This window comes from Penaeus monodon, chromosome 12 (assembly GCF_015228065.2).
Source record: "Penaeus monodon isolate SGIC_2016 chromosome 12, NSTDA_Pmon_1, whole genome shotgun sequence".
Classification (NCBI taxonomy): domain Eukaryota; kingdom Metazoa; phylum Arthropoda; class Malacostraca; order Decapoda; family Penaeidae; genus Penaeus; species Penaeus monodon.
The window spans coordinates 49,554,846-49,567,345 of record NC_051397.1 but is presented as its reverse complement, the minus strand read 5'-3'; the positions used below and the strand labels follow the sequence as shown (position 1 = coordinate 49,567,345).

General features: G+C 35.4%; 1 protein-coding gene across 4 annotated transcripts in view; it reads left to right on the top strand.

Moving 5' to 3' along the window:
• The first annotated feature begins 3,887 nt into the window (after positions 1-3,887).
• LOC119579554 (methyltransferase-like protein 22) overlaps positions 3,888-12,500 on the top strand; it is a 10,431-nt gene continuing 1,818 nt past the window's right edge. Inside the window, exons 1-7 of one of the 4 annotated variants that reach the window (XM_037927468.1) lie at positions 3,888-4,440; positions 5,582-5,707; positions 9,348-9,497; positions 9,944-9,973; positions 10,304-10,489; positions 11,755-11,922; positions 12,490-12,500. The exon at positions 12,490-12,500 is cut by the window's right edge and continues 89 nt beyond it. In XM_037927468.1, the coding sequence (XP_037783396.1) occupies positions 4,353-4,440; positions 5,582-5,707; positions 9,348-9,497; positions 9,944-9,973; positions 10,304-10,489; positions 11,755-11,922; positions 12,490-12,500 (759 nt within the window). In that variant the 5' untranslated portion in view covers positions 3,888-4,352. The remainder of the gene's footprint in view (positions 4,441-5,581; positions 5,708-9,347; positions 9,498-9,943; positions 9,974-10,303; positions 10,490-11,754; positions 11,923-12,489) is intronic. The other 3 variants (XM_037927470.1, XM_037927469.1, XM_037927471.1) reach the window with 3 other exon arrangements.

Here is a 12,500-nt window from a genome sequence, read left to right as displayed (position 1 = left end):
AAAGTGATACACTCCAGAGGTCATTTTTTTTTTCATATATATTGCACATAGTCTCAGATTAGGATTTACATATTCATTAAGGACGAATCGCTGTTACATAAGTGCATATAATATAGCTGTGCCTTTTTAGCAGTACACCAAGTACATGGTCACTTTACTTTGGTTATATTATAAGTAAATAATGACAGTCACTGTCCGGGTGTATTGCCTTTGGTGGGAAGAATTTTTCAAAAGCGTCCTGTACCTCTGATATAACGCTACAGACTGAATATATCAAAGAAGAAAACTGCGTATCTTGATCTGTTGATATATTACAGGCAGACAAGTGATCAGCAGAATCATCCGGTAGTCTCAGATTCGAAACATGAAGCTCACATGCAAAACTTAAAAAAAAAGAGAGAAAAAACACTTCCACTCTTATTGTGAAACACGATTGAGTAATTAGAAAAAGAGAAAAGCATTTTTTTTTTCTCTCTCTCTCTCTGAATCTTAAAAGTACATCTGAAAGTTTTCTCAACCTTGCGAAGGAAGGGTAGTGTGTATACACAATTTAAGTTTGAGATTAGTTTTGTATTTTGCCTATTTTTATTGAAGCTTCTGCAATGTTTTGCTTGTAATTAAAACATACGAGCATCTTATCTACTTTAATGTTTTTTTTTATTAGCTTTATTAAGTGAAATTAAGAAAAATAGCCTGTTTTCTAATCTTTGTATGTCAGGACAAAATTTGATGAAAGATTTTGGGATTTTAGGATGCTTCAAAGAAGGACTTAAGATGCACTTGAAGAATGATAAGTAACTTGGCTAATCCCAGCCTGGTTAATGCTAAACGTTTTGGCCTTGACATATGATACGGAAGATGGTAAATTTAACTTTAACATAAGCAGCGTATGCTTGGACACTTTGGTGCCAACTGAGCAGATAAGATCATTAAAAAATCGACTGGAGACTATTTTAAGTATTGTATATATTCTCAATCTGTTGATATACCTAAGTTTTGTATGTGGAAATTGAGCCCACACACGGATTTATTAAGATAGGTGTGAGGATAACCTAAGTTACCTCATCCTTTTGAGATGTAGGCTTTTATAATAATTATAATAATAAGCTTGTCAAAGTAAAAAAAAAAAAAGCCCCCGCCCCTCTCTCTCTCTCTCACACACACACGCGCGCATTTATATGTGTGTGTGTGTGTGTGTGTGTGTAAAGGAACCCCCTAAGTCGATATTCAAGAATTGAAGTTGTGACCTGTGATACTGAATGAAGCGCTACCTTCCTACGTCATCTCAGAGGAAGACACAGATCAGAGAGAACTTTCTGAAAACCAGACAATGCACTTACTGGATGACATCAGATTCAAGCAAAAACAATATATTCAGGATATCATTTATTGTCTATTCTCTTAATCATCTTTTTGAGGGTTTCTTTGTTAATCAACCTAATTCTCAAGTAAGTCACCGTTTTCATTAGATTTTTCTTTTATGGGGGGGGGGGACTCACTAATCGGGGTGGGGAGACGAGGAGCGGTATTAGATCCGGACTCCCTACGCCTCTTTACGGGAACAAGGTGAAGATTCCTGAAGGTCATTAAGAAGGACAGAGGATGGGCTGCAGGATGTTCAAAGTTTACGTGCCAGACACTCGCTTTGATGAGTTAAAGGATCTGGGAAGTATGCCCTGAAAGTGATATACGGTATGATTGTAACTCGTCAAAATATATCCTTTTCAAAATCTTTTGTGACCATATTTTAACCAAGTTCATCATAGATGCAAGAATGTAGATATCCCCTCGGCACACACACACATGCCTCAGAAAACCAAAGTGAAATTTTACCAATCTCATTAATATGAAAAATCTCCCTCCAGCATTTATCCCAAAATATAAGATATGACAACGAAACGAGATAACATGATTTGAGCTAGGGAATAGTACAAAGCAACATGATGACACAGTGTGTTCTCAGAATTTAGTATTCCATGGGGTATTATGGACTGTACATTGATTTTCAAATGTATTCCAGGAAAACCAGCCACGCCAGATTTGAAAATTTGAAAGAAGGAAGTCTTGCCCACTTTCTGGCATCATAAGAGATGTATGTCTGTTTCAGGATGATAGAGATCAACGGCGGATACCATTTTGAGAATCCGCAAGATTGGGTAAGTAATTCACTACCATGTGCGTGAAACCTAAGCCTCCATCGGTCAGGCCTGCTTATATTAAAGAGAGAGGCATGACAACATCCCCTTTGTTAGTGGAAGGAGGGTTTTTTGAGCGAAAAAAAAATATATATTGTACTTTTTCTACGTCAGCAATCAGAAAACATTACCCATGAGCAATATTATAGAATATTATAACACAAGCATCTATCAATTGACGTTCTAAAACAGGGCTACCCAAACTTTTTAAACCGTTTTATGGAATCTGATATCTTATTGAACCCCAGTATGTACAAAAATAGATATTAAAATTAACTAAGCAGATGTGCAGCTTCATTATACATTAGTAAGGGAACAGCATACCAACCAAACCCCTGTCTTCCATATGCATCAGTAAGGGAAACTGCATACCAAGCCCCCGCAAAACTTGTTCTATATTCACTCCTCTCTGTGAATAACAACATATAAACAGAATATGAAATAAATATACTGTACAAACTAATTGTAGGTGAATTAGAAAAATCTACCAGAAAGTTATATTTCAAGCGAGTATCAGCTTTCGACCCCAAAATCGTAAATAGCCTTGGCGTTTATCGACCCCTCGGATAGTCCAATCGACCCCAGGGATCGACATCCCGTGTTGTTCTAAATAATTCATATTAAATATTCATCTTTTTTCTTTTTTCATCGTCCCATTATATATTTTTTTTATTGGTTTACGGTAGGATTTATATGAAAATCCATAATGATCCACGGAAATACTTTACGAAGTAATCTAGAGCAACAGGATTATCTTGTCATTCCTGTATCTTACAAAAATATGTTAAAATATTTACACACACTTATCATAGTTTTCCCTGAAGAGAGTTATAAGCTTTAAAAAATCATCTACATCCGAAAAAAATTCAGTCTATCTACAATCAGTTATTAATCTCCACACCTGGCAACACAATATTACAAAATTACACAAAATTACAAAGACCATAATTATATAATGATCAAATACATGGCAATCACTCACAAGGAAACCCATATCAATCCATGGCTGTCTAGAACGTGTCTCCATTGTCTGTAAAGGAATATTCATATATACAATATATACACACATATATATGAATTAATAAAAACAGGTAAAACCATGAATATATTTATAGAACAATACTTGTGATTAACTGTGCCATGACACTAAGCAATCATGATGCTCTAAAATAATGCATTACTGCAGATTCCTTCAGATATTGGCCTTGAGCGTGAGAGACGTTCCTTGCAGTTGAAGAAGATATTTTAGAAGCGAGGAAAAACTACGAAGACAAATATCACTGGAGTCATTCCAACAAGTGCATGTCACGTGCAAAAAATTAATATCTCCTCAGTCTTGAAACAAATTGTTAATCGGATATTAAAAGTTTTTTTTTATGTGTGTGTGTGTATGTGTGTGTGTGTGTGTGTGTGTGTGTGTGTGTGTGTGTGTGTGTGTGTGTGTGTGTGTGTGTGTGTGTGTGTGTGTGCGTGTGTTAGAAGTATCAGGCGTTTTTTAAAAATAGGAGGATGAGGCGAAATTAGTTTCTCTTTCTCCCCCCCCAAAAAAAAAAAAAAAAAAAAAAAGATCGGGCGCCACTCGCCTCCCCCCCCCTCCCTTTCCTACGCCGATACAGTATTTCCCGAAACGTTTTCTTTTGTTTACACACGTGTTTCAAAAACGTTTCCTCTTTTTATTTTCGCGTCGTTCCTTTCCTTTGCTTTCTTTGTTGGTAAAGGGAAATTTTTGCTTGTATAATCTGACTTAATAGATGTTAAAAATAATCGTATATCACAGGTTTTCTTGATCTTAACGAAGAGAAACACACATCAGTCAACCTTTCCTCGCTTCATTATTAGACGTTAACCCACCAACACCACGACCATCATCCACTTACATCACATACCTCGCTATCTTACACTAAACCACACACGGAATACCTCGCCCTCTACAACCTCCTTAAAAGCCCCTCCCCCCCCCAAAAAAAAAAAAAAACTACCCCCAATTTGCCTATAGATTAAGCAAAAAAGCACGTGACAACCCAGCGTGAAGGTCAGAGCAGACGACACGCAAAACCGGGGTCTATTTTCGTCCTGCTTAACTGTCTTCTTGGATAAGTCTTCAGGGGTGCTTTACAGCTCAGCGGATGTGGAAGGGAGAGAGAGAAGAGAGGGAACATGGCTTCAGAGGATGCAGAGGAGCTCACTGTGACTTCAGAAGTACACCATTTCTCCAAGGAAGACGTGATTGATGGGTCCGAGGGAGGCAAGTTTGCACTAATGGACATGTTACTCTCATATTACCCTCATTTTAATCTCATTTTACGCTCATATTTACTCAGTTTTCCTCATATTACTCATATTACTCTCATGTTACTCTCAATTTACTCTCATTTTCCTTTGATTTTGCTCTCAGTTTACTATCATTTTACTATCATTTTAATCTCATATCACTCTCATGTTATCAGTTTTATCATTATTATATCCACAGTGTCAGTTTTTTTTTCATGTGATGTGATACAGATATACACTGCCACAAGGGATAAAAATTCAATAAGAATTTCCTGTGGCGGATTATTGTTGGTTTACTAATTATAATACAATTGTGGTTGTGTCCGAGTTCAATTTTTTTTTTTTCCTAAAATAATTAATAGTTAATAAAAGGAGTTGGTGTTTCGATGAATTGATAGTTATGACTTCTTTTAGAGGACGGAATTTATTTTTACAAAATTTGCAGAATTGGAAGAAAAAATCCCCCATATATGTAATTGGGAAAAGATATAATTAACAGTTATAATACAGGTTCTAACTGTATTAGCAATTATGTACCAATAATCATCCAAATTCCCATTCTTTGTCAAATGGTTTATACGACAAGTTTATTTATAAATTGCTAAGGGTTGGCAAGTGCCAGTTTTAGATGCCAAGGACATGTGTTAATTAATATGCCATTATATGAATTTCTTTAAAACTAAAATGTGGTAATGACTCATATTCACACTTGCTTATCTCTGTAGTATAAAGTTTTACATTTATAATTATGTTTATTTATAAGTATGTGTTATTTCATGTCTGATGTGTGTTTATATATGCTTGTGTATGTGTGCACTTGTGTGTATATGTGTGCGCTTGTGTGTATATGTGTGTGCTTGTGTGTATATGTGTGCGCTTGTGTGTATATGTGTGCGCTTGTGTGTATATGTGTGCGCTTGTGTGTATATGTGTGCTTGTGTGTATATGCACGTATGAGTGCCTATGTGTCTGTGTGCATGTTTTGGTAAATAAGTCTACATGTGTGTGCGTATGAGCGTGGATCCTAATGAGAAAACTGTAATTGAGTGGATGCATGCTTGCCTTTGAGATTACATTACAAGACCTGTCAAAAGATCACCACTGCTGAATTTCAGATATGAGCACAATTTCACAAGTGTCACAACAGATTGATAAGTCGCAGGAGGTGGAGGACGAGGATTTGTTTGAGTGTATCCTGGGAGCCAATGGCCAGGTGGTGCTCTGGAGTGCAAAGCGAGAAAGTAGGCACCAGTTCCTTCCAGACGTTTAGCACTGCTTGTTGCTCCGCTGTATGACACAAAACGACCCACGTGGTTTTGCCGTTACACCTTTGCTGTATCCCTGCAACGTTCTGTGGTACCCCCAAGCTTGTTGTTGAAGATTGACCCTATAGGTAGCAGCTGCGATTAGTAATAACAGTCCCTTTCGTCACCTGGGTCTCCTGTTTCTTAATCTTTTTTTTATTTGTTTGTTTCTTTTTGTTGCTTTTCTCTCATTTCTTTTCTTTCTTTCTTTCTTTCTTTCTTCTTCTTCTTCTTCTTCCTCTTTCTTCTTCTTCTTCTTCTTCTTCTTCTTCTTCTTCTTCTTCCTTTCCCTCTTCCTTCCTCTTCCTCTTCTTCCTCTTCTTCCTCTTCTTCCTCTTCTTCCTCTTCTTCCTCCTCCTCCTCCTCCTCCTCCTCCTCCTCCTCCTCCTCCTCCTCCTCCTCCTCCTCCTCCTCCTCTCCTTCTCCTCCTTTCCTCCTCCTCCTCCTCCTCCTCCTCCTCCTCCTCCTCCTCCTCTTCTTCTTCTTCTTCTTCTTCTTCTTCTTCTTCTTCTTCTTCTTCTTCTTCTTCTTCTTCTTCTTCTTCTTCTTCTTCTTCTTCTTCTTCTTCTTCTTTCTTTCTTTCTCATAGTAACCGTGTCTGCAGTTATTATGTTATTAACTGATCAGTTTTTCACATTTTTATGTTATATATTTTTGCTGATATCTCCATTTTGTGTTCATGATTTTCCTGGAAATTAATTGACATGCTTTTTTATCTGTATTTCTATGAAATTATGTAAATAAGGAAAAAAAAATATATATAATTTGGTTCTTTTAGGTTTCATGTCTGTTTTGATGTTGTGATTTTTAAAATTTATTTATTTGTTATTTTTTTGTATATGAATTTGAAGGAATTTACTTACTTAAGATTGGTCTTTGATCACTTTTAGAAGAAAAAAAGAAAGAACTTATATTTTGTATTTTATTGACTGAATATTTAGGAATTCTGTAGTGTCAGGAGTTGTAAAATGCTTTCTTTTGTACGTTACTATAGTATATTATAGTATTATTGCAAATCTGTTCTGAATTTCCTGTAGATAGTGTTAGTTGCATTTTGAAGTAATCTCTTTTTTATTTTATTTTATTATTATTATTATTATTACTATTTTTAACTAGCAATCCTTCAAATAGGAATTCCCTTTCCATGTTCTGCAACACCAGTTAGTGTGATTTTTTTTTTCTTGTTTTTTTAATGCATGACCTGGTATTATACCCTTCACCCCCCCCCCCCCCCCATCACACTGACACACTTGTACGTTCTATCTCGGACGACTGTTTACAGAAATATACCTTTTAGCGCAGAAGTTTTTGCAATGTGAAAAGGTTTGGAGTATGAGTGTTTTCTCAAAAGATATGTTCATTTATCTATTTCTTTCAAATGGTATACTGTTTTTTTTTTTACGTGTATGTAAATGTTGTACGTTAATTTCGGATGATTAATATGAACCACAATCAATGGCTCAGTGGTCCAAAAGCGCCTGAGTGCTGGTTTAGTGCCTGCGAGTCTGGTAGCGTGAGTGATGAGTACCCCAATTATTCCTAGCACATAGTTGGAGGTGGCAACCTACAGAATCTGTAGTTCAAGGCTACACAGCATTCGACACTTAGCTATTTTGTTTATTTATACATTCTAAAGGTGAATTTTTCTTCAAGTACCAAAAGATGACTTAGTTGATTTATACAAAACCAGTCGTCACATATGACAAATGCGTCAAGACTGTAAATGTTTTGGTTAATTTCATGTAACTTTGTCTTACATTTTTTGCAAATCCTCAAGTTCTCACACAGTCTTTCTTCTCTCAATGCACAAATTTAATTTTCTCAGAGTGCTTTGAACAGAGCATCACTCTTTGCCTTTTACAAATTGCATAGTGAACATTTCGTGCTTTTATAATGGAATGTAATAGAAGGGAATTGTGAGTTCATTTTATCCTTAGTAAACAACCTTTGGTGACTTCTGAAGTGAACAACCTTAGTGAACAACCTTTGGTGACTTCTGAAGCTCAGTTTCTTTGTGAAGCTGAAGCGTACAAGAAAAAAAAGGCCATTTTCTAAGTCAATGTAGCCTGGCTTTTATGAGACCAATACCATCGGACTGATAGTGTTAATATTTTTAAAGCCAGTAAATGTCATTTTTATCTGTCATTTAGTGTGATGATAATGTGCGTAGTGTGTATATGTGTTTTGTGTGATTGCGTTTGTTCTATTAACACTTAATGCAAGATTATCCCTAAGAAACACATATAGGACATTCTTTGAAAGAAGCCACAAAGTTATTTTTTGTTATATAGAATACTAGAAATCACTTTTAGTATAAACAGCAGTTATTCAAACTCCCTTACAGAGCAGTCTAGTACAATACAATTTGCATAAAGATATATTTAGTTTGCTTTTCTTTTGTTGAAGATAGTGTCATTTATGTTGAATTAATGATAACTGCATTGAAGTTCTTTATTGCATTTTCAGACGTAGAAAGTTTACCTTGAGACACAGGTATATGTTGTTGCATTTTTGAAGTCTGCATCTGTTTATCTTTAGAATATATTAGCCATATTGAAAAAAGGTGATTCTGAAACTTAGTGAGTACAGTTGCTCTGCATCTAGATTATCTGTAGATATAAGATATTGATACCTATGTGGATTGTATTTGTCTCATTCATAAGAAACCAATTCTCCCTTCAGCTAAACTTCACACAATTGACCCTGTTTGGAGGCACTTGAGTCTTTGGGTGAGCACTCAGAGTAGAGTCAAGGATAGTCATACTTTGAACACTGGAAATGCTTCTGCTTAAGAATCTGGTGCCATCTTCTCAGTTTCTCAGCTTTTAAGACCAAAGCTGTTGTCTAAAACCTCAGTAATGCCTCCGCTTACACTACATCTCATACTGTAAATGTATATTAGATATGCATTATCTATATTTAATATTCTATTAACATGCAAAGTACAAGTAACATGTATTTTGTGTTTGTGTGTTATTCTTTTATGTGGTGCATAATGTACTCTTTTTAAGTGATTCATAAGGTCAAAGGTTAGTTTCCAGTGATATAAGGTATGTATTTTTACTGAAGAATAAGGTGTGCTCTAATGTGTATGTAATAACACCAATAACCCTGTATTATTTCACCAATGTTCAGCTGTGTTGTAGTTTACTGTATGCATTTATATTCTTTCTTGACACAAAATATTTATCAGTATTTTTTAGGTATAGGTTAGAGATTATCCCCCTTGCTCATTCTTTTAATACCATAGTTTGACATGACCTGTGAAATCTGATCTGTGCATCTCTTTTAAAACATGATTGTGCTTAGTTTTGGTAGAAATTCCTGTTTCTGAGAATAGGGATACATTATTTTTAATTCTTAAGCAGGACAAGAGAAACAAGCAGTATTTTTTTGGAGGTTAGGTCTTGTAGGTTTGCTAATGAAGACACTTGCTAGTAATGAATTTGAAATTTGAATTATTTAAAAGAGTTTAGGGTTAACATACATTTGGTACATAGCTGAATTAGTCAATTGTAAAGGATCAGTTATTCTTTTAGCTTTCATGTCACTTATAAGATCATTTATTTCCCCACAGCTGTGTTATCAAGATTTGACTTTGTGTATCCTCCTTATATGACATCATGTGAGGACAGCAAAATAATGAAGGCAGTGGTGGATGCTGATGGAGATCTTCAAGTCACAAGAAAGAACACTCTCCATAAGAAAGAAGGTGTTGTTCTCATAGGTAAGATTATCCTAAGTTTTGGAAGATGTGATATTCAGTACTGAATTCCGAGATTTAAAAATATTTTAATCATTTTTAGCCTCTGAGACTTTGGTATTTCTCAATATTTATGTATAAGGCTACTGGACAGTGCCGGATTGAATAGTGGTGACTTATTTTGTATTGATTTTGAGTCGTCTTTGGCAGAGGATTAGAACTGTAAATTGTGTATCTGATTTGCTTATGTGTTCACGCCTATGATTTCTAATAAACCTTATTCCTTCTTTGCAAATTATGATTTTACCGTATGCCACTCTGCTTGCTGTCTGTCTGTCTGCTTGGCTTTCCATCATATACACCTCATGATTTGCCTACTTTGACTTCTTGTTTGCCTGATGGTGATCCTTCCAACCCTTGCAATGTACTTAATGACCATCGCTTGCTGATAAATATGGGATGACCTGCAGAACAATATCTCTTCTTATCAAAGGAAAGGGGTAAGACCTAGATCATCCTGGTGTCTTAGATTATATTTTGATTGTGGTCATTTGAGTTGAAGTCAATAGTATGAAAAGGGTGTAAATGTTAAGGATTTTTACTGATTGTTTTGTACATCTGTTGATATATTACTAATATAAAAAGATAAGAAAGGACTGCTTAGAGATAATGTTTAGTTTTAAAGTTGCATATTAATTATTCATTGTATAACCTAGTTCAGTATGTTTAATTACTCATCACTGTGAGAAATTAATACCAATTACAAAGTATCTTTTGAGATCATTATCAATTTGATATTTCAGTATTACAACCATTTCATCATCCGACAGAACACCAGAGTGCCACAACTTTAGACTTGGTCGGTGAACAAGTTTGGCGTGGAGCACTGTTCCTCGCAGACTTTATCCTTCACCATCCTGAGATCTTCAAGAATGCTAACATCCTGGAACTGGCCTCTGGGGTTGGACTAACATCCATAGTCGCAGGCATGCTTGCGAAGAAAGTTGTAATTACAGGTAAGGTGTTTTGCTGTGACAGAAACAAGAGGTATGAGAGCTGGTGATGTGTTATTTCATTGTTGTTATTGGAATTGTCTCTTATTTTCTTACCTTTTCTGTGAGTGCACAAAAAGGGATGTTTTGCGCAGTATCAGCTGAAAGTGAGATTTAGATGCGGATAAAACAAAACATTTCTCAACACATTTGTTGCAGTTATATAGCATTATTATTCATTTTCTCATTATTGACTGGCAGCATTTTCTCTGTTTAACTAAACCTCATTTGGTAGACTTCTAACTGATGAAAGACTTTGCTTAAAAGAATGAGGCATATGGCACCCACAGAAAGGAGCCCACTCCAGTGAGCCCGGCTAAAGATTCTAGCCTTAGAAATTCTCGTCAAGAATATGAAAACAGTCAGCACACAAACTAGAGATTATTTAATGTTTCTGACATGTCTGAGTTACTTTCAGATTTTTTTTTTTTTTCTTGTAATTATATTTGTAGCATTCTATCCAAACTCCTGGAAACTGGGAGGTGTACAGTCTGAGTTTCAACCCAGTATTGGGACATTGTCAAGCAATCACTGGGGTCTCCATGCTTTGATGCTCCAACAAAGATCAGCCACTTATATTCTGGGAAGATTGAGGTTGGATTGGTTCCATATGTGACAATAGATTATAAGGGAAGTCAGCAGTCTCAGTGTCAGAATATAATTATAGAGGTTTGTTGGTTCTTAATGGAACACTAACAGATACAAAGGATGTGCTGGTTGGTTGTTGAAGCCAGTGATAGGTGTGTGGGTTACTTCTAAATATTATCATATCTGTATCCTATGAGTTATGAAATACAAGTGATGGATCCAATATGTTAACTGGAAATTGATATTCATGAGATATCTGTGTTTTACCCATGATAATGCAATGAATTATAATGGAAACAGCAAACTAGAAGAATACAGTATTGGTACACAGCAGTTAGGTTTGTAATATTTCATCATGTTCAGATAACAGATGCTAACATACCTGGCATGTCCACAGGATAATGTCATATGTTTGCTCTCTCTAATCTGATTTCATGTTTTTAATTTTTTACAAATTTTCTTTGGCAGAAGATATTATTTAAAGGAGCACTGGAGAACTGAATTTAGGTGATTTTTGAAAGGGCTTAGTATACATATATACAAATGCCATTCTTGTCATTCAGAGTTGCACAGTTGCTGATTCTGCCCTATTTATTCATCTAGTTATTAAGTCTGTCCATGCATCATATATTTCTTTGCAGACGTGGATCGTGGTGATATTTTGACTCTTATTGATCGTAACGTGGAAAGAAATAGAGAACTGATGAAAGCGGAAATTTTTGTGAAGGAAATAGATTTCTACGACCATGCTACAATTGATGAAACCTATGAGTCCCTTAAAGACATCTCTGTCATCATGGCTGCAGATAGTAAGTTTTTAAGTTTATTATTATGCACCAGTTCTGATTTGTTTAAATTTTATTTATTCAAATATGTAAATAAGAGCTTGTACTGGCTTCTGGATCATAAAGTAGAGCCCACCCACTATTTGAAATATCTTTTATGAGTTGTTAAGATGAATGAACACAACAACTCATGCTCAGAACTAAATTAAATGAAAAGCTTTGGAAGTTTGTTAAAGTTAGTGCTGGAAATGTGTTGCATGTAGATATTCTAGATATTTTGGTGAATCACCTTTTCTTTGGAAATTTCATATAAAGGATTTTCGGTTGCATGAATTTTCTTACAATAATAATGAAAAACAGCTATGTTATGTGCAGGCGATAAGATAAAGCTTGACAGATAATGCAGAGCCAAAATACCTTAGTGGGAATAGATGTATCCTGTACATTGTAATACTCATTCCAATACTACAGATATGATTATGTATTTACATATTGCTCGACTAATTACTTTCAGGATTGTTAGAAAAGATAAAAGAGGTGTACAGTTAGTAAATATGAGGATTATTAATGAATTTTTCCTCTTTTCTGCAGCAATTTATCAC